At 42.6% G+C, this 26,891-nt stretch overlaps 1 protein-coding gene across 3 annotated transcripts in view; it reads right to left on the bottom strand.

Moving 5' to 3' along the window:
• Positions 1-26,891, bottom strand: part of PREX1 (phosphatidylinositol-3,4,5-trisphosphate dependent Rac exchange factor 1) — a 220,400-nt gene that overhangs the window by 34,997 nt on the left and 158,512 nt on the right. For all 3 annotated transcript variants that reach the window (XM_034786896.1, XM_034786897.1, XM_034786895.1), the window contains exons 15-19: positions 22,042-22,114; positions 18,792-18,934; positions 11,412-11,504; positions 4,164-4,312; positions 1,367-1,452 (exon numbers count right to left, since the gene is read on the bottom strand). In XM_034786896.1, the coding sequence (XP_034642787.1) occupies positions 1,367-1,452; positions 4,164-4,312; positions 11,412-11,504; positions 18,792-18,934; positions 22,042-22,114 (544 nt within the window). The remainder of the gene's footprint in view (positions 1-1,366; positions 1,453-4,163; positions 4,313-11,411; positions 11,505-18,791; positions 18,935-22,041; positions 22,115-26,891) is intronic.

Raw genomic sequence — 26,891 nt, 5'->3', positions numbered from 1 at the left:
GGGGGATCAGCTCTTTGTACAGGGATCCTCCTCATGCAGCTGAGGAGTGATGGGTGCAGGAAGTGGGGGAGGGGGAGTTTGCAAAGCTTCCTTCAGCCAGGGGAGAAATCTGGGGGTGGGTCTGACCCAGCCCAGCCCTGGATGCCGTGCAAGGGAAGAGGAAGTCCCATCCTCCCCAGCCCACCCAGGACTAGCAGCTTAGCCTGGCGCAGGTTAGGAGCCACCAGCCAGGTCTTCCCCAGTCCTGCCGCATGCCCCACAGTGATTTACCTCTCTTCCGGATTCTCTGGGCCCCCAAAACATACCGCTGAGGAGGGTTGCATGACTGCTCTTGTGGCTTCCCTTTGCTTCCCTGTCAGAAAGTCATTTTTCTGCAGGGAAGCAAAGAAATCTGTGGGGGACATAAATTCTGCGCATGCGCCGTGGCGCAGAATTCCCCCAGGAATACGTCACATTGCAGTCACAGCACTAATGAATAGCTCTGTGTCATGCCCTATGCTTTCTCTTTTTAAAAGAACTGACGGACCCAATTCTCCTCTCACTCATACTAGTGTAAATTAGGAATAACTCCATTAAAGCCAATGGAGTTACAGCAGTACAAATTGGTGTGAAGGTAGAAGCAGTCCCCAAATCTGATATAATGCATTGCAAAGTTCATGAACATTGAAAAGATGATCCATCCACCTGAGAGCATGGGAGTGATTCCTACTGTGCAGTCTCAAGTGTTTTATCCAGCCTGCAATGGCTCAAGTGATGATGCCTCCTCAACATCCCTTCCATAGTCTAACACCACATTTCTCCTGGCATTGAGCCAAGTCACTTTTTGCTTCCTGTAGGTGGGAACAGCCACCCAACACCCAGCTCTAATAGTAAAGCAATACGTAGACTGAACTCAGATTAACAAATTTATTAGAGCATAAGCTAGCTTGATTATCACTTCAAAAGTTTTTTTTCTCTTAATTAATTGGCCTCTCAGAGTTGGTAAGACAACTCCCACCTGTTTATGCTCTCTGTATGTGTGTATATATATCTCCTCAATATATGTTCCATTCTATATGCATCCGAAGAAGTCTCTAAGGTGCCACAAGTACTCCTGTTCTTCTTTTTGCGGATACAGACTAACACGGCTGCTACTCTGAACTCAGATTGTAAACTCTTTGGGAAAGGGAGTGTCTTTTTGCTCTGTGTTTGTATAGCACCTAGCACCAGAGGTCCTGCTCTGTGACTGAGACACTTAGAGACTTCTACCGAGTTTTTTAGGACCTTGGGACAACATAATGTGGCTCTTGTTCTGTCAGAGGGATGTATCTGGCTGGCTGTATTTCAATATTTCAATCCATAGCTACATCACACACCCCTTGCTTACCTCTGCCCACAGCACGGACGTAGGGTGGCGCTGTTCCCCGTATCTGAAAGCACAGAGCTTCGTGACAATCTGGGATTTTTATAATTCTGCAGAAAACATGAAAGAAAGAAAGCAGCATGTCAGATTAGACTGCTAGACCCATGTGTACTGCTCTCAATTTTTGTGTAAGATCATACCTCTGTGTGTTCGGGGCTCAATAAAATTCCTAGACTGTTTGCAAACAGCTTTAAATATACCCTAAAAGTTTAATAAGAGATGAGTTAACCCCATGCAATAGCTCTTGTCACATAGCAGTAACTTATTTTACACCTCAGCTGCCTTTCTGCCAGATAATATTTTGACCTTTATTATACTTTAATGTGGATTATGGTCGGATTGACAACCCTAGAGAATGAAGATGTCTTCCCAGTACCCACAGAACTAGTACAGTCTAGGCAGCACCAGTGCAAGCTTCCTCCAGGCTGCCCGACTTGGAAGGAAACTTCTCTAGAGCTGAGGGGATAGATTAGCTGGCAAGCCCAATCACTTGACAACAGAGGTCGCCATTAGTGCCAACGGAGGTAGTGGATTTTATGCTGTGAATATCTGTCCTCTTGGAACTGGATTGAGACCCACCACACTCACATAGGAAGCCACCAAACAGTCTCTGATGGTAGTAACTTTTGACCTTTAACTGGATTTGACTCAATGGTCTTGTGGTAATATGTACTGTATGCAATAATGAGGCCTGTGATGAACCATCTAATCCTCATATGCAGGACAATGTTATTTTGCAACTGATTAGGCTAATTCTAGGAGCGTGTGCTTTATAGGACCTGAATGGAATACAATATAACTTACTCTAGTCTGAGTTTTTTGTTAGGCTGGTCCATGCAGAGAGCCAGTGCATGGCAAGCTGGAATGTAAACCTACAGCATCCTCGCATGCTCAGCACTAACTGTTTCAAACAGCAGTAGGTCAAAGTGCACTATGGAACTTTTAATGTGCAGTAGTGGGGCCCACATGGCCAATTAGTGCATGGTATGCTACAGCAATGTGGATTTACTTCCCAGCTTGCTGTTCATTAACTCTCCGTATGGACATGCCATGTATTAAAGTGACAGTAAAAGTGAAGAAGAAACAAACAATAAACCACAGTAGTTAAGCTCTCATGAGCACAGAAGTGACTTGTCACTAAGTAGTTTTGCAGATTGTGTTTCTGTCTGGAATGTCATCACAGTCTATGCAAATTGAAAACTAAAGACAGCTGCTGCACATGTCTGAATGCAGAGCATAGGAAAGCTGAACATATGGTGGGTCAGCCCCCCTGCCTGGAGACAGACTCAAATCCAGGTCTAATGAAGGCTACAGCTAAGCATAGCGTGCAGGGGGAGCACACAGGACATAACCCTTATTATTCTCAATTCAAAGAAATGAATTCTGCTGAGGTTTTCCTAGGAGCCAGATACTCACAGGTCTTGTTGGCTCACATCCCTGTTGCTCAGAATGAAATTGAAGGTTGTATACCCCAGCAAACAAAGAGAGATGGCATTATCAACATGTACCCCGCAACTACCTGGGCTGGACCAAAACCCAGTCTGGGTTCTGTAGCATCTGGTCTGGGAGATGAGAAATTGTGACTTGCTAATTAAAAATTGGTGTGTTTAATGTATTAAGCTTGAAAGTGAATGATACAGTCAGTACGGAAACCTCCATGTTATTTATTTTTATGTTAAATTCCATTTCCAGGATGACTTCAATGCAGCTGTTCTGATTTACATCAGCTGAGGTTCTGGCCAATTGTTTTAAATGAAAGCTTAGATTCTGGACCATAATTCCACATCAAGGGGTAGATTACATGGCAAAGTCTGTGGCTATGTAATCCAATAATACATGGGACCTTGATTCACTATGGGCCCTCTTTCACAGGGTATCTGACCCTTTAAGGGGAGTTGGGGCCCAGCAGTGACTTATTAGCTATCTCTTAGCTGAGATTGATTAGCTAGGAGTCGGGTAAATATACAACGAGCTAGTAGTTCGGCTAAGCTGGAAAGCTGCAGGGAGTAGGCAGGTTCCTGCAGGGAACCCTAGGGGCAGAGCTATAGGAATTGGATTTGCTCCAGAGGGAGGCCCTCAACTCCTAGGCAAATCGCTTAAAGGAGGATTGAAAAAGAGCTGCAAAGAGCAGGGGGCTCTGACAGGAAGCCCCTGGGTCACAAGGGGAAAAGGCACATGTTGTGGATGATTTGCAGGCAGCTGGATATAGAGGGGAACCTGCAGGGAAGAGATCAGTCCTGCAGAAGACCTTGGATTGCGGGGGAAGGAATTTGAGTTACTCGTCTTTTGTGTAGAAGAAATAAAGTTGAAGCCCTGAGAAGAAGGGCCTGATCCAACAGTCTGGGCGTGGTGTCAATCCTTTCTGGCCTACGCACTCATTATGGAGCAGAAAACTGTATGAACTGAGATGGAAAGACCAGTCCAACAACAAGCAATGTGATACAGTAGACTGAGGTGCTTTCTCTCAAGCAAAGACCTACTGCTGAGACGCTTTCTGCTGCTGACGAAGTTATATTCCTTGTAACTCAATTTCATTTGTGCACATGAAGGCCAAGAGTTAATTCTGATGCACAAAGGATATTCCACAGCTGCTTTAAGAGATGTAAGGATCACTAACAAGCACGATTCACAACTTCTACCTCCTTTAACAGAACTGGAACTTCTGATGGGTAACATGTTTATGTAGTTACCTTAATAACAGGTATTAAAAAAAGTTAATGTCTCTGGATAACCTTCTATGTCTGTCTCTCTGGGCACTTACTCTTTAGACTTGGTGGCCACCAGAAGTCTAAGTGGCCTCCGAGAGCAGAAAGATTGGTTTAAGATGGTCTCCACTTCTTGAAACGGACGCAGGAATACCAGGTCCTCATTAATGGAGTAGATCTTCCTTCCAACCTGCAGGCTGGCCATCTGCAAATGAAACATAAATACCACACAAAGCTTTAGGTCATTTGAAAGGTCTTTAATAGTTCAGGATGCAGGAAAGGTTGGCTACTGTAATACTTACTGTTAGAGATTTATGGGGACACTGCAAGTATCAACTCCAGTACACACAGACAGAACTGAATGTCCTGCCAACACCGCAGGTCAGATCAACAACACAACAACATACAAGACAACAACTTAACAGTAAGATACGGATATAGTGCCACCTCTTGCTGGCGGTGCTGTCTACACTAAACATTGTAATTCACAGGTGTAGATTGATAGCTTCGACTACTCCTTGGTTTGCAAGCCACTAGGATTATTAATGTCCAGAAGATATACACAAAGTTTTTTTTTTCCTTCCCCAGGTCACCAAATCATTTGTCAGTTACATTTAGAGACCCTACGACTGTCCACAACTAATAAAAGAATCTCTATCCAACAACAGTAACATGAAGTAATAGGGAATACCAAGAATACATTTACTTCCTAATATTTTGCATTTCTACTGCACTTTTTGTTGGAGGATCACAGATTGAGCCTCACTAACCCCTGTGAGATAGGGAAGTATTGCTATCCATAGCTGACAGGTGGGGAAACTGAGGCACAGAGACCAACATTTTCAAACTTGAATGACTGAATTTAAGCACATAATCTATAGTTACCCACCTAAATAAATGTGGCCTGATTTTAAGTAGTGTGGAAAGCCTGCCATGGATTTCAAAAGGAGATTTGGTTGCTCAACATCTCTGAAAATCAGGCCATTTTTATTCAGGTGCCAAACTTTAGTCCCCCGAGTTTGAAACTTTTGTCCTTAGTGACTTGGCCTAGGTCACACAGTAAGTCCAAGGCAGAACAAAGAACAGAATGCAGAACCCCCTGCTCTAACTATTAGATAATAACCCTTAACAATTCACTTACTAATCCATCCACATATCAGCTCGTTTTAAATGAGATACCAGCACCTAGACTGAGAATCACAAAATCCAGAATCCCCTTAATGAAGTTAAAGAAAAACAAAATGCTATGGGCCCAATTTACCACTCAGCCCACAGGTTCTGAGTAACTCCCACTGATTTTAAGATCTGTCTTGTTCCATATCTTCTCTGCCTGAAAATATAATTGAAGCTGGTGAGGTTCAATGCTTTTGAACTCAGCCAGTTAAAAATGTCCAACACCTGAAGATGGTTTTACTCTCTTAGGCAAAATCTCTTCGGGATTGTACTGGGTTGCCGTTCTCAGTGTAAGTGTATTGCTCTCTATATTACTTGCACTTTCTGTTCATAAAATCCCTTTAGAAACCTGTAAATGGTATTTCATTCCCCTTCCCTCTTGTATCCTTCCAGCTGGCAAATTTTAATTCCAGAAATTGGGCTCTACAAGACCTTGGCTATGCTGCCCTGATCACGAGCCCTTCGATGTTGCATTTGAAATCTACAGACAGTTTCACTGACTTACAATAAAGGAGGTATACACATTACTTCGCAAATCCACTTCCAGATCTGAAACTTAACCTGTGGCATGAGAGAAGCTGGAAGCCCAGATTTGTCTTAGCCTATGAATGGTTTCGCTCATCTTAAATTAGCACTGCGATCTTGGAAATTAGAGCTCAGTTTATAGTCTAGGGTTCATTGATTTTTTTTAATTAGAATTTAGGAAATACAAGTGCTTGGTTTTGTTCATTTCATCACAGAGACAACAGGAGCTGCTGCACCCTATTGCCTACTAAACTATATATTTTCTCAGCCAAATTATTAAAGGGAGAAGCCATCAAATGCTCTCTATATTACTTGCACTTTCTGTTCATAACATCCCTTTAGAGAACATCCCTCTCCTCTTTTATCTTTCCATCTGGCAAATTTTAATTCAGCCTAATCCTCCACCTGCCCCCCAGTTTCTAACACAGCTGAAATGAACATGACTCTTTTGACCTGGTGCATCATCATCAACTATGAGAGTTCTGTGAACAAAGTGAGGAGGATAGATTTTTTAATATTTTGATTTATAGTTAAATGGAAAAGTTTGTGTCATTAGTAGCTATTTATACTGACAAGTTTGCAACAGGATATGGAGGAGTTAGAAAAATAAATTCAGATTTTCAGAATTATGCCTATGCATTTAATTTGTGCAGAGTTACTTCAAATTCATGCATAACTGCACTAAGTCTATGTGCAAACGACTACTTTAAATTTCTAATTGTCTATTTATACCCACTACAGACCAATTTAGACAAACAATCATGGTACAGTAAATCCATGTACAAATTAGGTGCAAAGTTTCATGCCAATTTGAACAACCTTGGAAAATATATTTTCTTCCATGGATTATAACAATTCAAGCAGATTAAAATTTGGAGTTGTGTTTCTTTAAGAGCAAAATTCTACATTGTAATGGCTCTTGCATTTCCTGAATCATGGACGTTCCTTATGATAACTCAGTACAGTTGTCTGGCTATGGGCCTCTGGCTTTTTTGAAGAGCGAGCAGCCCACTGGTTGCTATCCGTCAGATGGCCTTTGGCCAAAAGGTTGTATGTTGGACATGGTTTGTGCAAATACAATACTTCTGCTTGTCAGTTGGATGTTCAAAGTCAGATAGCAAGCATAACTCTCAATGGGGTAATTTTTTCACTGCTGTTTCCTTCCTAGGTGTCTGAGAGTACTGTACAAACAAGCTCCAGGATCAAAACATGTGGAAACAAGTGTTGCTGGTAATATACTAAACCTGGAATGCGTTGAATGAGGCATACCGGAGATACATACAGAAGGCTGGAAGGGACCTCAAGCGGTCATTTAGTCCAGCCCCTAGTGCTGAGGCAGGACCAAGTAAACCTAGACTCTCCCTGACAGATGTTAGCCTAACCTGTTCTTAGAAACCTCCAGTGATGGGGATTCCACAACCTGCCTTGGAAGCCTGTTCCAGGTTAACTATTCTTAAGTTAGAAAGGTTTTCCTAATATCTAACATAAATTTCCCTTGCCGTAAATTATGCCCATTAATTCTTGTCCTACCTTCAGTGGACATGGAAAACAATTGATCACTGTCCTTTAGAGAACAGCCAGTAACATATTTGAAAACTGTTTATCAAGTTTCCCCTCAACCTTCTTTTATCAAGATGAAACATGCCCAGTTTTTTTAACCATTTTATCATTTTTGTTGTTCTCCTCTGGAGTCTCTCCAATTTGTCCTTGTCTTTCCTAAAACGTGGCACCTAGAACTGGACACAGAACTCCGACGGAGGCCTCACCAGTGCCCAGCAAAGCAGGACAATTACTTCCCGTGTCTTACATATGACGCTCCTGTTAATACAACCCAGCAGGATATTAGCTTTTTCACAATTGCATCACATTATTGACTCATATTCAATTTGTGATCCATTATACTCCCAAGTTCCTTTTAATCATCTAGCCAGTTATTCCTGATTTTGCAGCTGTGCATTTGATATTTTCTTCCTAAGTTTAGTATTTTGCACTTGTCTTTTATTGAATTTCATCTTGTTTATTTTAGATAGATTCTCCAATTTGTCATTTTTATTTCTAATCCTCTCCTCCAAGTGCTTGCACCCCCTCCCAGGTCAGTGTCACCTGCACATTTTATAAGCATACTCTCCACTCCATTATCCAAGTCATCAATGAAAACATTGACCCAGAGCTGATCCTTGTGGGACCCCGATTAGATCCGTCCTCCCAATTTGACGGAACCATTGATAGCAACTCTTTAAGTATGCTCTTTCTAGCAGTTTTGCACCCACTGTACAGTAATTCAGTCTAGACCCCATTTCCCTAGTTTGCTTATGAGAATGTCAGATGGGACCGTGCATTACTAAAATTAAGATATATCACATCTAAGCTTCCCCACATCCACTAGGCCAATAACCCTGTCAAAGAAGGAAATTAGGTGGTTTGGCATGATTTGTTCTTGACAAATCCAGGTTGGCTATTACCCTATTATCCTCTAGGTGCTTACAAACTGATTGTGTGCAGTGTTAGGCTGACTGGTTTATAATTCCCCAGATTCTCTTTATTCCCCTTTAAAGATAAATACTGTGTTTGCCCTTCTCCGGGCCTCTGGGATCTCACCCCCTCTCCATGCATTCTCAAATATAATCACTAATGGTTCCAAGATTGCTTCAGCTAGCTCCTTAAGCATCCTAGGGTGCATTTGATCAGGCCCTGCTGACTTGAATACATCAGACTTATCTAAATGTTCTTTAACCTGTTCTTTCCCTATTTCAGCTTGTGTTCTTTCCTCCATGTTGTTAATACTAATTGTTTTAAATATCTGGTCCTTTTTAGTGAAGACTGAAGCAAAATAGGCATTAAACACCTCAGCCTTCTTGATGTCATCAGTTATTAGCTCTCCCTCCCCACTAAGTGAAGGACCTACACTTTCCTTCATCTTTCTCTTGCTACTAATATATTTATTGAACCTCTTCTGATTGCCTTTTATATCATTAGCTTAGGCGTAACGCATTTTGTGCCTTAGCCTTTCTGATTTTGTCTCTACATGATTGTACTATTCTTGAGTACTCATTATTAGCAATTTGTCCATGTTTCCACTTTTTGTAGGATTCCTTTTTGATTTTCAAATCATCAGAGCGCTCCTGATGGATCCATGTTGGCCTCTTACTATTCTTCCTATCTTTCCTTTACATCAGGATAGTTATGCCTTTAATATTGTCTCTTTGAGAAACTTCCACCTCTCCTGAACTCCCTTTTCCCTTAGATTTTCTTTCTGTGGGATTTTACCTACCAATTCTGTGAGTTTGTGAAGGTCTGTTTTTTTTACATCAAACTGGCCTTATTCTGCTGCTCTCACTCCTTCTTTTTCTTTAGAATAATGAAATCTATCATTTCATGATCACTTGCACCCAAATTGCCTTCAGATTCACAACAGATTCCTCTCTGTTAGTTAGAATCAAGTTACTTCCTCAGTTACTTCCTCCACCTTCTGAAACAAGGAATGTCCCAAGTACATTTCAAGAACTCACTGGACATTTTGTGTTTTGCTGTATTATTTTTCCAGTGGATGACTGGGTAGTTAAAAGTCCCAGTTTTACCAGGTCTTGTGTTTTGGATATTTCTGATGTTTGTTCTAGAAATGCCTCATCCACCTCCTCCTCCTGATTTGGGGGTCTACAGTAGTCCCCTACCGTGACATCTTCACCAACCGACTGTCAACTGGTCTATCTCTCATCTCCTTCTGGACCTCAGAACAAGTGTATATATTCTTGATGTATAATGCAACACCACCTCCCTTTTTTCCCTGCCTGTCTTCCTGAACAAGCTATACCCCTCTACAGAAATAGTCCAGTCATGAATTTATCCCACTGTGTTTCTGTGATGCCAATTAAGTAATAATTTAGTTTATGTACTAATGCTTCCAGTTCTTCATTTTTATTCCCAATATGCCTTGCATTTGTATACAGATATCTAAGATGCTGAGTAGAGCCACCCATTATTCTCCTTCTTATTGCTCCTATGACCCTACTGTAATTTTCCATTCTCCCCTCCCCCCCCAACACCTAGCCCTATGTTAAGGGCACCTTTTTTTATACCTAGCTGTGGGCTTTTGTCCCCTGCCCCCTTTAATCTGGAGTAATTCCCCACTGAAGTTGATGGAGTTGTTCCAGATTCACACTAGTATATCTGAAATCCTAACCTGGCCTAAAGATCGGTAATAAAATCCAATGAACTGTGGTTGGACACAATGAAGTGAAGCTCCTTGCCCTGGTTTTGTCCCTGGAGTGTTAAAACAGGCAGAAGATTTCCAAAATGGCCTAAAGCGGCTGAGTTGGCACTGAACCATATGCTAGATTGCTTTGTAGTATCAAAAAGCAATTAAAGAGCCCAAGAATGTAATGAAACGCATTACTGCTAGGCTTCAAATCTTGGTGAACTGAGTTGACAGCTTTCCAGTTCAGTGAGATCTTGATTTGGTTCCTTCAAGATTTTAAAGTCAAGCTGAAAAGATGGGCAGATGGTCACAGCTTGTTTGTCTTGGACAGTCAAGAAAAAGATGCCATAGAAAACTGTGTGCTTCTGTTGTCTCAAAACACAAACAAATTTTCAATGCAGAATGTTCTACAGGCAGCTGGCCAAAGAAATGACCGAGGGATTATCTGTCAGGCAATGGTTTACCCTAGAGGTTTGCATTAATAAAATATTTGGCCAATTTCTGTTAATTTGAGTATGTGCTGAGGCATGGGCACAGCTTTGCTGATGGCTACAAAACAAAGGAGAATAAGATCATTTAATTCTAATATTAAACTGCATCTTAAAGTTGCTATTTGGGATTCTCTCAACATGTCGAAATCAATCTGGTTGCTTCCTCGCCTTAGATCATTAAGGAAGCAGAGGCAGCCACATCCAAGCAATCTGCAGGATCGCCAGGAAAGAGAGCCCACAGACAAGAGGTGCTAGGCTTGGACTTGGGAGATTAGCGTTCCAGACCCTGCTCTCCCACAAGCTTCCTGTGTGACATTGGGCAAGTCTCTCCACGCTTCCGTTCCGCAAAATGGGGATAATAGCACTTCCCTACCTTTGCGGGGGGGGGGAGGAGAGGGGGTTGTAAGGATAAATACATCAAAAGGTTGTGAGGTGCTCCGATACTGTGGTAACGGAGGGCATATAACTACCTCAGATAGATACATTACTATATGTGAGAATCCAATCAAGCTGATTAGGGCTTTTAGAAAACACCAGAATCACCAGTTTATACATGGTTGAAAAAAACAGTATTCAAATACAGTGTATGCCCACTCTGTAAATCCAACTACTGTCTCCCTGCTCTCAGCTTTGCATCTCCTGACACTGCCCAAGCTTTGCGATCCTCACAGAAAGGAGCTGTCTGTTGTCTTCTCACTTAATAAAAATGTTTCAGCAAGAATGTTTTACGCAAAGCAGCCAAACACGTATCAATGCACAGAGGCAGTTTATGACCAGAGGAACTGCAGACAATCCCCAATTTCCTATTAGCTGCCACTAACATGAAACAGGCTCATAAAGGATATTGCTGTGCCTTTTCAAAGAAGAAGCTTCTTCCCACTGCCAAAAGGGAAATGTTTATAATTGTCAGAAGGTCTCACCTCTGCATGAGATCCTCGCTCAACAGACTTAACCACGATTGCTTTATTCTTTTCTTCAATGTCAAACCCGTAGTCATCCTCTCCAGGTAAGATCTTAAAAACAAAAAGAGCACCGGGTAATGTTTTACAGATATGGACGTGTGTTTTGGAGGAACTGGCGAGCTGAAAGGAGACAGAGCTGGGCTTTTCACTTCTTAAGTCACTGTTGTCATAGATTCATGGATCTGAAAGTCAGAAGGGACCACTAGATCATCTAATGTAATCTCCTGCATAACACAGAGCCTAAAACTGTATCAGTTACTCCTCTCCTGTAGTGTATTGAACTTAATAACTTGTGATTTCAGTCTCTGTACTGAGTTCCATCAGATAAGCCTCATGCATTTTAGTGAACTTAACACATTTAATACACATCTAATAAATCAGAGAAATAAATCTAATAAATCAGATGAAAATAAAAGCTGCCTATAATCTAACACGTGCCACTATGAGAAGAAAATTATAGAAGATTACTCCCTTGATCCTTCCGACTTCTACACTGCTGAAAAGCACTGGTCTTTTTCTATTACAGTCAATGCCATTAACTAAAACTTATCAATTTCCTCCTGTTAGTGGTTCATCACAGCAGAAGATTATGAAAATAGAACCGTCCTTCCCTAAAGAGCCAAAAATCTCCAGGTGCAAAATAACTCACTACTCTAGGACACCTGCAAGAAAAAAAAACAAGCACCACCTGTTCAGGAGATGTTCAGATAAAAAGGGAAGCACCAAGGGGGGGAAGATTCAGTGGAAAATGTGCAGTGGTTCCTTCTAACAAAACGCTTTGAGAACAATGCTACTCAAGCATACTCGGTACAAAGAGTTCATTAGAAAATGAGCACAGTGCTAGTTAGGTTTTGACCTTGCACTGTTACAAGTGGCATGAGTTTCAGCCCAACACAATGTGTATATTATTGCCTCAAGTTTGGGATTCAATTGAAAACTACTTGGGCAGCTCTCCCATTCAACTTGTCATTTTCCATGCAAAGAGGCTGTGCAGTTTCTCTCCTGTTGGAGAAGCATGCTCAGGGCTACATTTTCAAAGCACCAACTGGGGAGTTAGCCTTAAAATTCCCATTTATTTGAATGGGAGTCACGTAGCTAAAGCCAAATGCAGTGTTAACCTTTTGGGAGAAAAATCAACCAACAGCGCTGAGGCAGGTTGTTGGGGAATAGTGGTAATTTCAGATAGCTCTATTGGAAACAACACTAACTCACCGTCCTTGTATTCCCTGATAACATGGTAAAGTTGCCACTCTATATGACCCATGACCACTACTCTGAACAAAACTTGGGTGCTTCTGAACATTCACATGTGGCATGACAAGACCATATTCAGCTTTCTCACAGAGGCGGATAGTGAAACAAAATGACCCTGTATCTTAAACACTCAAGGCACATCTACACAGCGAGCAGCAGCCTGCGGCCGCACATGTCAAACCCAGATCAACAGACTCGGGCTCATGGAGCTTGCACCACGGTGCTAAAAATAGCTGTGTAGATATTGCCGCTTAGGCTGGAGTTTGGGCTCTATAGCCTAGGGAGAGGTGTAGGTTTCACAGCCCAAGCTATAATGTCTACACGGCTATTTTTTGCGCTGTAGCCCAAGCTCTGAGACTCACTGCTGTGGGCAGCTGCTCACTGTGTAGATGTACATAGAGGTCTTGATTTGCAAAACCTGAGAAGCCAAGGGCTACACACCATTGAATGTCTAGTTTGTGTGCAAATACCCTGATTGCACATGGAAATCTCTTTCATGTCCTGTCATTTTCTAATGACCTTCCTGCCCTTCTCAGTTCTAAAACTGAGGGCAAACGGAATTGTTTGTAAAATTTTTAATGTGGATTGTTTTCAATGAAAGTGATGGTGATGAAACTAATAGTCCTACATTTCTATGCCACTTTTCAAGCCAAAGAATCCCAAAGCCCTTTTATAAATATTTATGCAAACTATAGTCAGTGTTCACTTCATCTGCTGCTATGCAACACTTTAAGAAAGCTGTGATGTGTTTTCCACATAATGAAATAGTAATACCTTGCATTTCGGTACAGTACAGCCTTTCATCCCAAAGGATCCCAAAGCAATGAAGAGACTTTCCATATACAGGAATCACTTCTGTCACCCCTGAAATGCAGCCACTTTGGGAGTATAAAACGGCAGCTGCTTAATACTGAACAGCAGCATCACACAATTATACAGTCCAGGATGTAAAGAAGAATATTCAATTGAAATTGCAGGGGAAGTTTAGACAGGCAGAACATCCTCAAATAGAATTTGGCCAGAACACAGGGAGAAGAAATATCCTAAAAATAGCCCATTATATTTGTTTCTATCACATCTGCTTTCTTTGCAACAAGTGAGAGACGAGTTCCAGCACATGTATCACCGTTTATTAGTGACTGCACTCTTTCCCAATAACAGCTTGTTACCACTACAGTGTCCATCATAACAATTATATAGTTCTTTGTTTTGCTAGTCACTCTAGTACACAGGTTTCCAACTATGGTCTGCAGAGTAGTCCATGCAAAGCAGGCTGGTCACATGATGCTGGCTCCTCTTTCATTCCTAGCTGCTAAATCCCATTAAACGGCAGCTAAAAATACTGAATTAAATATTTCTTGTATGACACTTTCCCACATAAGCTATAGTTGTAGTGCCACAGGGAAGTCATATAACTGTGAATGGTGGAGCGATGTCCATGATACAATGTCTACTAAAAGATGGTCCAGGCTCTGAAAAAATTGTAGATCCTCTACTTAATGTAATCATTGTAATAGATATGTACAGGGGACTGTATCTTTAAGGGCTGATCTTCCCAGACAGAGCCACGCTATTTAATGGATGGCTCTTGGCAGAAGCAAAGATGGCTATTTGGGATATGGCAGAGAAAGTATAAGCTTTAAGCTAAGGAGAATCTAAGTCATTAATGATCACTTTCTGCCCTCAAATTTCCATGGACAGCTCCTCACTGAAATCAAAGGGGTCTGTGTGCCCCGATGGACCAGCAGAACTTGGCCACAAGCCAACATTAAAAAATGGTGACAACAAAGAGATGATTCAGTGAACATGGAACTATACCCCTACTGCACTATGAAAGTGCCTAATCATCTGGTAGGGGACTTTCCCCCAACATGGAAAACACATGTTAAACCATTGTCAGTGGCCAGGACATCAGATTGCAATATGGTCTGTCTGAATAAACAGTAACACCAAATGGATAGCTTGTGGCTTCCTTTATTCCAGGTTAACCTCTGTTTCAGCCATCTTCTGTACACAAATGCACATGGGCTAAACCAGTTTTGGGAGGGAAGCAAAGGTTATATCTGGTACTCCCCTCACATACTTTCCAGTGGCCGGTTGAGGGTGGCTATGTAGTCAGAAGGCCTGGAAGCACGCAAAAGGCTGAAGATTTCTCCGCTTGCATTTGCTGTGTTTTCGCTTCAGCTCAGTTTCCTCGAGGCAAATCCCTTTTACTGAGACTTTGTTCCAGTTTTCAGAATCTGGCCCAATAACTGTATTTTTAGGTATTCCTCAGATGTATTCCTTGTGCTCCTTGCATGCATACTGACCTAAGTGTGTGATCTTAAATCCAATTCCTCTCAGGATACACATGAGTAAAACTTGATTGCATGATTGCGGAAATCCAACTCAACCGAGAGTGTGAACATGGTTGAAGTGAATTAATTGAAAACTTCAGACATACACTAGTGGGGAAAACATTTGCAGCATAAACCCAGCTCTGCTATAAGCCTTGCCAAGGAAGCCTTTGAGCCACTAAAGTCTTTGGTGTTACATTTCGCCAATCACTAAACACAAAAAATAAAACACAACAAAAACCAAGATCCTTTTGATCCATGACCTCCACCGTGAACTGAACATTCTGAATAACTTAAGAATGGAAGATTTACAGTATAAGAGAGACTTATTTTCACTTTAGTGTTTGCTGGCGTTTTTAGTGGCCAAATCCACTCAAAAATACCCTTATCATGGCCTCTGGCTACACCTGGATGACAGATGCCTCTTGTTATTGACTTGCCAGCCCAACTCCTTGGGAGTTCAGAGATCCCTCTGGGACAGACTCTCATTAGTGACTCTGTTCCTGAGGGTGTTTTTAATCAATGATTTTGAATTCTCAAGCCTGAATAGACTTTGGGAGGCTAGACCAATGAAAGGTAATGAGGCAGCCTCTCTCTTGCAGAAGCTGTGCAGAATGAGGTCATTTTATATTAGCACAAGACTTAAGAATAATTCCCCTGGAATGAGTAAACAGTGAAGAGATTTTATTAGGGAGTGAGCAGGACTTTATTTTAACAATGCAAGTCACTATTTAATCTCTGAATAAGAGAAATGTGTTTTGCTATTCCATAGTTTTATCAGCACATTTAAGGGGGTTGCCTTGTTCATTGAAATGGCTCTTTTAAAATTGAAGTGAGAAACATGAATGAGTTATAATGCAACCTAGTACCTACACACTTGAGACCCTGGGATGGGAGGGTGCTACACTATACAGAGTAAATTCAAAGTGCTATTATTATTAATTATTATTTGATTTAGTGCCTTTTGTTTTCAAAGCCTCTTCTAAATATGACCGAGATAGCAGGTAAGTATTATCCTCATTTTGCAGATGGGAAAATTAAGGCACAGCATGTTTAAGTTACTTGCTTAAAGCTATACAGTGAGCTCATGTCAGAAACTAGATTAGGACACAGGTGTATTCCTCATTCTTGTGCTGAGACCACTAGATGCCACCTTTCTCCAAAACACCTACAATGCCAGAAGGCAGTAATGTTGGTATTGACTTTCAATGGTGGCTAGGCTCCTGAACAACGTAGGTCCTTTTGAAAAATGGGATTTAGGCTCTTACCGCACTCCTTAGGTGCTTTAGAAGCTGTTCCCTATGATGTTTGCAGGCAGTATTTCTAGAGTGATGGGAAACGCTCTGACACCTTTCATTTAAGATCAGACAAATGATCCTGACTCGGTTGTTGTACCCTACTGATAGACTGGACTGTGAGTGTGAAACTTCTGGTGGATCCTTCATGGATGTCCATCTCCACAAGCACATTTGTCTGTCTGAGATTTGATTCTTTAAGTGCTGGGCCTGATGAGCTGAAGTGTAGATCAAAAGTTAACAGGGGAATGCTGCAACATGGATACAATCCCTGTAACTGGAGGCAGTCAGAAGCCTTAATGCTTTCTGAACTATGCAAAGAATTTTGTGTATTTTTTCAGCATGTCATGATTTATGTCCATAAATCAAAAACAACTGCATAAATAAATGAATATCAAACTTTGTTTGAAGTGCATTTTTTTCCAGCCTGGAATCACTTTCCTTTGGCATTTGTGATTTTCATTGGCCAGAAAGCTCTTGTTGTTTCTCTCCTTACAGTGCAAGGTTGTCCAAGATAGGGAAAGGGGGAAAAACCTAGCACCAGTTGGTAAGTGAGTTGAGTTTGTTCCCCTCAGGCAACACAGGTTACACTGCAGAGATACAGTACAAAATCCAGCAGAGCGGAGGTTGTGTTACCCTAACTACAAAGTGGCTTACAGGGAGCCCTAAGGAGCAAGGCGGAGATGTTCTGCAGACAGGGAAGCACAAGGATTCCAGCAGCTCCTTATTGCTAACCAAAAAAGGGAGGCATGAATGTTATCATGAATAAATGTGATGCATTTCCAGTGCTTGTATCCGTGGGATCTTCTACTTCACAAGCATTCAGGCAGCTCTTGGTTTGTTTGTGTAAATAGCAATGAAGCGCAGAATTTTAGCACAAATAATTATTAATTTGAAAATCTGTACCAAGAAGTGTGCTGTTTATTTGCTATGAATCATTCATTATTCATTTTCGACTGTTAGCTCTTTGGGAGGGGATTGTGTTGTGCCTAACACAATGACACTTGTTTAGGAACTACAGTAACAGTAATGTAATAAGTATTTCTCCTGTTTTAAATCTTTCAGTTACCCAGTCAGGGAGTAGATGTCACTTAGGTGCTCAGTCATACACTACTTGTAATCGATAGGAAACAGACAAAGTGAACAGCCCAAGAGGTTGAAATTTATTCACATAAACTCTCTGGTGAATGTTAAAAAACACCCAACACATTAGCAGAAAGTAGGATCAACCAGGTCTACTGCTGATCTTTAAAAGGCTCCCTTATTTCAGGGGTAGAAATAATGCTGTTGTTAGACACTTGAACTTTTAAATAAGGGGGAAGAAAAGTGGAAGATGTATGCTGGTTAATCTGTTTCCCCCAAAAAGGGACCTCTGTCCACAGGGAAGAAAATCAAAGCCACTTGAGTGATGACAATTCCCTATGAGTGAATATGAAAATGATCTCTGAGTGCTTTGCAAAATGCAGGACTCAAGCCCAGAATGTAAGTTCTTGGCAAGTTAAGCAAATTATTCCTTTAGCAGCTTCTTTGTATCAAATGACTTTATAGGAGGATGAATACAGACACACAGCTCACTAGCACTGGCTGCGCAGGTGAACGATTTTTAGGGAGAAGGAGGGAGGGACATCACTGTATAGTGCTTTAAATATCACAATTAGCCATTAAGACAAACATTGAATGATCTCCCTGCAGGTAGAATAGCAGCAGGAGGGTGCAATTTTGGCCATCCCCCAGGAAAACTCCTCCCTCCTTTAATGGGCCTCAGGATCCTTTCCAGCAAAGCTGTTTTTGTTGTTACTGACCTGGGCTTTCTTTCTGCTCCTGCATTCTGCCAGTGCTCAACAGGAGAGGAGGGTGGGCTCTGGGCCACTGGCAGTAAATGAGGTTTTCTGGACAAATGACATCCAAGTCCAAACAAGGGTAAAGCAGTCCACATGCAGTCAAGAGTGTGATGGTATTTAACAGACTGGGAATTATGGGAAATAACTATTTGAAGGGCAGTCAACATGGAGAACAATATTATTGCCTGGAAAATGGTTTTCTTGGATCCCAGCCATGATATTGGAACTGAGACTTGAACTGGATGTGTTCTGTATAGGAATCCAGCCTATCTGAAGCTATTTGGAATCACTCTGATAGTGATGCCTAAAAACACATGAATCTTGGAGAATTACCCGACTTTTACCTAAGTACATCTACCATGCTATTTATGTCACTCAGTGTTTAACTTCAGCCCATTTGACGCAAGGCCTCCTTTTGAATCTACCTCCCCCAGCTTGTCTCTCAAGAAAAAGAAGCCTCACAATGAATCAGTCAGCTGCAGTATCTGGCTACTGTCTGTAATTTCCCACCCTGTTTTTTTTCTACTCTACTGTGGTATAAATTTAGTCTCTTAGAAAGCTAAAGATCACAATGCCTTTTGTGAAACAAACACCAGACCAGTTCTGTCTTACCAGCAGGCGCTTTGCTAGGATGTTTTCAATGAGCTTGAAGTCATTACGCAGCTGCTTGCTCTTGAAACTTGTACCCTCCATCTCCTCATCAGCATAAAAACGGAAATATTGGGATTCATCCTTGAATTCGCTCTTCTCCAGGACTGAAAACCAAAGGTGGAAGACACACACACACACACACGTGGACAGAGAGAGAGCAAGTTAGAAGGAAGTCTAAAAATATTTCCCCAACCTTTAGAAAACCAAAGACCAAACAAAATCCTGACCACCAATTCTAGCCAATCATTTATTTAGCACACTTTGGGCACACCTCTCCAAGATGCATGGTGGATCTTGGTCTGATCTTCAGTTCTTCTGATCATAGGCATAATTTGACTTCTATATTTGGGGGTCAGCTCCAGTCAGGCCAATGTGGCTGCGTGTGGGGGGCAAGGGCAAATTCCACGCCTGCCTGAGGCTTGCAGTTTGGGAGGGCAATGCCCTCTCTGACACCCCCAAACTACACCCAAGCTTCTGATGCATGTGTAATGCCCATCAGGTCCTCTTAGAAGAAAGGTGCTATGTAGTATATTATCAAGCATTAGACAACTATGTATTATGGTTGGTTCATATAGGTCTCATCTCTGGAAACACCACTTGGAACCTAGAAAGTAAATATTACTTCCCCACTGAATTAGCATTTCTTCATTGGTCAAATGCTGATTTATCTTTGGCCGTTTGTCTAATGGAGCTGAAACACATATTGATGTGATTTGTTTACTTCCCTGTCTTGGCATCAGCATCATGGAGGAAGACAATGGGCAGGTTCACAGCTTTGGGAACAATATTGCTCTTGAACAGCTTGTTAGAGGGATAGCAAGGGAGTCCACACATAATGGTTCAGAGTGTATGTGGAACGAAGGTATTAAGAATGGATAGGAGAGCTGAAAATGGGAGTGGAGTTCCACCATATGGCTCTGAGAGAGAAAGGCTGTTGTATATGTGTAACAATAGCTTTATAAACCAGAGTAAATCTGGGTGGGTAGTGCCCAAAGAGTTCCATGCTGGGCCCCATGATCCCTATCCCTACAGCTTTAAGACCATGCCCAATCCCCAGGGCTCCTGCTTATTCATATTCAACGTGCCTCTCCCTGCAGTCAGATATGGGGCACCTTTTCACGCTATTGGTGCAGAATCTGAAATACTCAAGGGAGGATGCAGTGGCTGCTTTGTCAGCCACTAGCTGGAGAAATTCCCATCTGTAAACACAAGCCCATTGTGAGGCTTCCAAAGGCCAGTCAGCTCCACACAACAAAAAATGGCCTCAGGAGTAAATTAACTTCTCAACAGAGTCTCTTTCCTTCAGCAGCTTTTTTAATCACTTGTCTGGCAGGGATTTGCAGAACCAGTTTGGCCGTGGTGTCTGTTTCCTAATATCTGTTTCCTCTTCTGGGGCCATGTCAAGGGTGGTTCTGATTAAAGCCTATGGGTAAACACTGCAGAGAAACCTACAGACAGCCTCTGATCTGGCCCAGGGCAGCAATACTGGGTGCTCTCCACACTCCTCCTTCTCTCCAGTCCCTGACTCACCTTTTCCAGGAACATTTCATGACAATGTTTGCAGCCCTTTCATTTATATATGTATATAATAGATCTATATTTAAAAGCCTGCAGTTGTCACAAGGCAATGTTTCCTAAAATCCAGGTGATGGCTAGGGCGCTCCCTGAGGGTCTGCCAGAGATGGGGGTTCTACAACGTACATTTTCCAGCTCTGAGCTCAGGTCTCCATGCACCCAATCACCAGGCTGGAGGGATGAAAGTTTGGACCCTCGGCTTCCCTGGGGATTGCTCATCCCTTGTCTCCTTTTCATGATGGGCCATATTCTGAGACACTTGCTCATGTTGAGTAGTACCTTGCTCTGAAAGGATCATTGGGGCTCTTTGAGAAGTAAGGGACTACGCAATGTGAATAAGGGTATCACAATCTGACCCTCCCGTCCCTCTTCCTCCAGGTTTCCTGAGTGGGGCCAGAGCTGCTGGCTGAACTGAAAGAGAGCGAACATGCTAGTGAGTTTCCACATGGTGAGTTCCCCCAGTTCCATAAACTGAGATTAGCAGTTAGACTCCGGGAACGGGCTGTGCTTGCTACAGTGTCTTCTCAGGGATAGGCAATGAGGGCAGAGAATTTAATTCAAACTCTAAAGCCCCAAATGGCTACAAATTCTCAGAATCCATGTTTTTACCTCCGATGTGAATTTCCATTGGCTTTGCCCATCTAAAATGCCCATCGGCGAGGTGGTCCCTTTTCATTTTGGGGCAGGAATTATAGTGATGCTCTTTTACATTCCCTCACTAATTGCTACTCCTATATTGCACTAGGGTTTTTGGATATTTCAGCTGGGTTTCCCACATGCCGCATTGTGATTACTATGAGGACATGGGAGATGGCAGAATGTGGGGTCAGTAAACAGCCGGTGCTTTTATTTTAGAGCAAATCTTTACTGCTGGGGGGGGGGGGTGCAAAAACCATCTAAAATAGCCACGAGAAATTAAAGAGCAGGGCAGACCTCAAAACACAGGGCTGAGCTTGAGAATCTGGCAGCTCCAGCAGCTCAGCTCTGAGGGCGGCCAAGGCAGCTCCAAGAGGCAGGAACTGGAAGGAGCAATTTGGCAATTCCTTTAGAATAGCTCAGCCTAGTGTTTGGAGATTCAGCACAGGTTAGACCAGGGCATGTCATGTCACTCCGGAGACCCACTGAAGTACATTTCAGGACGGCACTTAGCATGTGCGGCATTTCCGATGGCCCAGACATGGCACTGAAACACATGGTGAGAAAAATAGCTCCCCTCTACACTGGCTAAGTGCTGCAGTGCTTACCATGAACATCATCAACGTGTCAAGTATCGGGGGGTAGCCATGTTAGTCTGTATCCACAAAAACAACAAAGAGTCAGGTGGCACCTTAAAGACTAACAGATTATTGCCCAAATAAATCTGTTAGTCTTTAAGGTGCCACCGGACTCCTTGTTGTATCATCAACGCAGGGACCCTATGGGGGAGCTATTACCCTAGACATCCTGTATAGGCTCAATGCCTGCAGTATTCCCCATAGCTGCATTTCAGATGGATCCTGCTGGGACCTCTGCAGCTATTTGTATATCAGCATGTGTGGCACAGCCTATAGGAGAGGGATTTGCAGATATCCCCGGTTAATGAGACTGAAGTGAGAGCTCTGTTAATTGGCTATGAGATGGGTTATTGATACATTACCGTGATGCATGAAGCCATTATTGCAGAGTCCAACACCCAGTGCAACAGCTTCCTCCCGAGTCTGACAGTCTCCCTAGAAACAGGAGGATAAATGTTACACCTCAGACTACTTCCTAATCTAAACAATTTCCCTGCCCTGTGCTTGCAGCTCTGAAATTAGTAGACTGGTAGAGAACAATAGCAAACAATTAAAACAGGCCTCCCTTTGCCCAAATCCCATTCATTCCTATATATAGCACCCCTTCCCTCCCACAGGAATTGGGAGGACAAAAGACCAAGCCTCTGGAAAGCAGCTATTTTACCAGCACAGACGAATAATATTACCTCAGTGTGGAGACTTTTTTTCTTTATTACTGGCAATCACAATAAAGATTGAGTTCAGTACCCATTAACCACAGACAATACCACTCATTCTTAGAAGGAGAGAGAGATTTTTATCTATATCTAAACCGAGAGGGAAAACTCTCTATGCATAATCAGTTCAAGTGAACAACCAAAGTTTGCATTTAATTAAACTTCTATGGTACTCTGTTTTCTCATACAGCCAAATCTACAAAAAAGGACTCACTCAGTTAAATATTATTTGAAGCCCTCGAGCCAACATTTCAAAGTAGGGTGCAAGAGGTACACCTGCAAATGTGCCTGTTACAAATCATTAAAAAGTAATTTGCATGCAGAAAATTGGTTTATTTGCAATAAATGCCCAAATTCTGCATATGTAATAGTTTATTTGGCATGCACACGGGAAGATTTTTGCAGGTGTGCCTCTTGTACCCTCTCTTGCTCGCTGCCAGCCCCTGCAGTGCTGAGTATGGTTCACAGCTCCGAGTGACATCCCACTGAGTTCTGGGTGCTCAGCATCTCTCAGGATCAGGCCCTATTGAGGTGCCTTTATTTCTAAAATAAAGGCCACAACTGCAGCCATTAGAGGTTGTTCTCAAGAGAAAAATACAAAGAAACAAAAAATAAAAAATGTATGAAGAATGACGAGGCTCCACCCTGCAGACCTTACCCATGCAGCCTGGGATTTAACACTCAAATTAAGCACACAGTTTGAGCACAGGTCCCATACTCCCCAAGCCCACACCCTGAAGTTGGTTAAGAATGACTGACATGCTTAGGGTAGATTCCTATTACCCTGACTTGTTTGCATTTAGGTTCCCTCCCTTCTACTGCCTGATCCTCTGCATATGCTGCTCACTGTGAGATGGTGTGACTGCCACTATCTGACAGCAAGACAAAACCCATGAGATCTGCAAAATAAAAAGCAATGGCTGTATCCCTGCCAGGATACAGTGCGACTGCTCCAGGGGTTGCCTGAGTCTACTTCATAATCTCCCAAGGATACACAAGCAGTAGGCATTAATAACCCGTAAACTCAATTTTTGACTGTAAACTAATTTCAAGGCTTTACAAGTCTCTTCTCAGTTTCAACATCCTGCCATGTGACAATTCCCAGCTATCACTATGCCTTATTTTTTAGGCTAAATGGATAGTTCGTTCTGCATAGAGGCTGGGATTTAAAATCTAATTTAATTCTGTAATTGTGAATAAATTGAAGGGGAAATGCCTTCTGACACCATTCTTTAAATTAGCCTTTGGGATCTGGTTCTCTTCCAGGCAACTGCACATTAAAATCTGCAAGTGCGGGGATTCTAAAGCAAACTTGGCTACTCCTATGACATTAGCGTGGCCTCAGATCACATCCCTTGAAAACCAGCACCTTTTAAATTTAGGAGGTAACTAAAAATAGAGCGTTTCAGATCCTCGGTGCATATTTCCAAATAGTATTTGGCAATCCCTCCAACTGCAATAAGAGCAGTAATAAAAAAAACTGTAAAGAGAGACATCATTTAACATTCTACATATAATTTTAGATGTGTCTCTTGCAGAAACTGCACATGAAATCAACACACCACCATGTTACTCTGGTTTTATGCCAGTGTAATCAATGGATTGCACTCAATGGAGCTACACCCTGGGAAACAATGAGCTAACATTGTGGTGAATAAGGCCCAATATCCCTTTATTATTATTTGTATTGCAGTAGCACCTAGGAGCCCCGTCATGGAACAGGATCCCACTGTGCTAGGCACTATACAAACACAGAGCAAAAAGACTTTCCAAAGACCTTGCAATCTAAGTATGAATCAAGAGACGACAGATGGAGACAGATAGACAAACAGACAGACAGACAGGAGTACAAGGAGACACTATTGGCCAGCATGGTAGGCAGTGTTCTCAATACACGGGTGGCCAAACCGTGGCTACGTTTTTTTTGTAGACATCACTGTAAAGGAGAGTTTTCAGGAGGGTTTTGAAGGAGGAGGATGAGATAGTTTTGGGGATGTTTACAGGGAGCTCCTCCCAAGCAGAAGGGGCATCATGGGAGAGAGCACAAAGGCACCTGTTTGGAAATGTAACAAGGAGGTGATGGAGGGTGGCATCATGAGCCAATCGGAGGCAGTGTGTTGGAACAATTTTTAGAGTGGGGGTGCTGAGAGCCATTGAACCAAACTGTAAACCCCCCACCCCACACCGCTAGTTCCAGCACCTATGATCAGAGGTGGGAGTCTACATCTCAATAGTGAGTAAAAGATGAAAGGTAGGGTGGGGATAGGCCATGGAGGGCTTTGAAAGTGAAGACAAGTAGATTATGTTTGATGCAATAGAGAAGGGGGAGCCAGTGGAGGGATTCAAAGAGGGGTGACATGGTCAAAGCAATGGGCTAGAAGAATGATCTTTGTAACAGCATTCTGCTTTACATTCTTCCTTTTACTTTCACACCTCCTTTCCTAGAATTACCACTTAATGTTTTCTGGGTGGAGTGTGGACCAACTATTGGTGGATTAGCCTCTGTCATCTCTGGGGCTCTGAATTCAAATTCTGACACAGGTCACAAGTGAATTGATTTTTGTCAGTACCAATATAGTCTCCAGCAGATGCTTGTATTCTTATAAAATCAAGGTGCAGTTCTGCACAGTTTTGCAGACTGATCAGGAATGCTCCCAGCTCTGCATATTCTTTTGTTATTTTCAGGGCACTTGCAGCTCACACTGAAGTCAAATTCAGGTCAATGGGAGCTGCAAGAGCTCCATTACAATTCAGACCCTTATCTAGGCTGGGATGCCTTGGGAAGTAATGCTCCCACTTTAAGAGGGCACACACTTCAGTTCCAGGGTGCCCAGATCCTCAAATTACTTGCTGCCAGCTCAGTTGCCGCTGCAGATGTGGTCTTCTGATGGCCTGAGCTGACTTAGCAGCACCTCCTCAGTAACCTTAAGGAAATTCTGTGCCTAGAAGATGCTTATTTCCCTCTGTTACATGTACAAGCAGATAGTATGTTGCTTATGGGAGCTAAATTATAGAGGAAGGCTTTGGATAAGACAGAGGAAAGGATGGTATGAAGGAGAGAATGGAGGAATTAACAGGAAGGGATGGTTTGTCCACTACAATGATGCCTAAGAAAATCTTTGCTTCAGCTAGTGCAAGTCAGCGTCATTCCAAAGAAGTCAATAGAGCTATGCCAGTTTACACTAGCTGAGAATCACGCCCACACTGAAGAAGGAAATGCCCAGAGATGCACACAAACACACCTCCATGATGAAAGTTCTACCAGTGAGCAAAAGGAGCTGTCCTTTAGCATCCCAGCAGCACTCTCTTTGGGATGCTCTCGTCGGTGCTCTGTCTCGGGATTGTGATGATTATTTACATTACAGTAGAACCCACAATGTGCTAGGTGCTGTCTGCACACATAAGGAGACAGTTCCTGCCCTGCTTACAATCTAAGAAGAAAAGCAACATACAAAGGAGGGAGGATAGGTCTAGAATCTACAATTACAAGGCTCAGCCTGTGGCCCCCATTACAGCCTCTTCGCACGCCTTTGGTGAGGCAAAGGGGATGTAAAACCAACCATCTGAACATCCTCCTCAGATGGGAGAATCCCTATGTGGCACAGGGTCACCATAGCTAGCCTACACCACCTATTTTGTAGCCCTCCCCCACTCCCAAGTTAAGGGGAATGACCAAGAGAAAAGGACATGGCCCTTGCATTATGGTGATCTCTTGCTGTTAGAATGGCCTCCTGGGGGCTGTTTCAGCTGGAGAGACTTAGAGCAGTCCTGAAGCTGCTGTGAGTTTCTCTGGAGCCTAAACTGGCCCTTGGCTTGGCCCAGGATTGGGGATTATAAAGATGGATGAGAGCCTCATTCACCCTTCCTTAACTGCCACTCAATACCAAGCTATTGTTAGTTGGGTAATTTCTTGCATCAAGATAGAACCAGATCTTGAGCAGGGATTTGAAGGAGGAGAAGGAAGTGGCCTTTACAGATCAGTTCAGGGAAGTGGCCTTTACAGACCAGTTCATAGTGGTACAGAAGAAAGCACAAGAATGATTGTTGGAGCCTTTTCCTCACAGCTACAGCTATTAAGCTTCCATCAACTACAACAGCCCTCATTCTTATGGGAAGGGCCCATATTCATCTTTTTTCAGCCAGCTGTCAGTGGGAGGTAGATGAGGTTGGAACATGAAGGGGATAGGATCCAGCCATTCACCTGCATGAATGCTTAGTGGATTATCTATAAATTTCCACGCAATCACAGATGCTGGAGCAGGTATTTCTCCTTTCAGGCTATGACCACTGAAGCCCTCTCCCGACAATGGTCAGAGGGTCACCGGAGAAATACCCAACACAGGCTTTCTTACAAGTCTTCATTTTCCAGGACTTAACCCCATGCCATGGGATGAGACATAAATACCCCATCTTCCATCGGCCATGTTTTTGCCTCCAATGCCATGGCTAATACTGTGTTCTAGTGTTGAATACAGAACACACCTTAGACACAGAAT

The sequence above is a fragment of the Trachemys scripta genome, chromosome 12 (assembly GCF_013100865.1).
Source record: "Trachemys scripta elegans isolate TJP31775 chromosome 12, CAS_Tse_1.0, whole genome shotgun sequence".
NCBI classification, from domain to species: domain Eukaryota; kingdom Metazoa; phylum Chordata; order Testudines; family Emydidae; genus Trachemys; species Trachemys scripta.
This window is presented reverse-complemented; position numbering and strand designations above follow the sequence as displayed.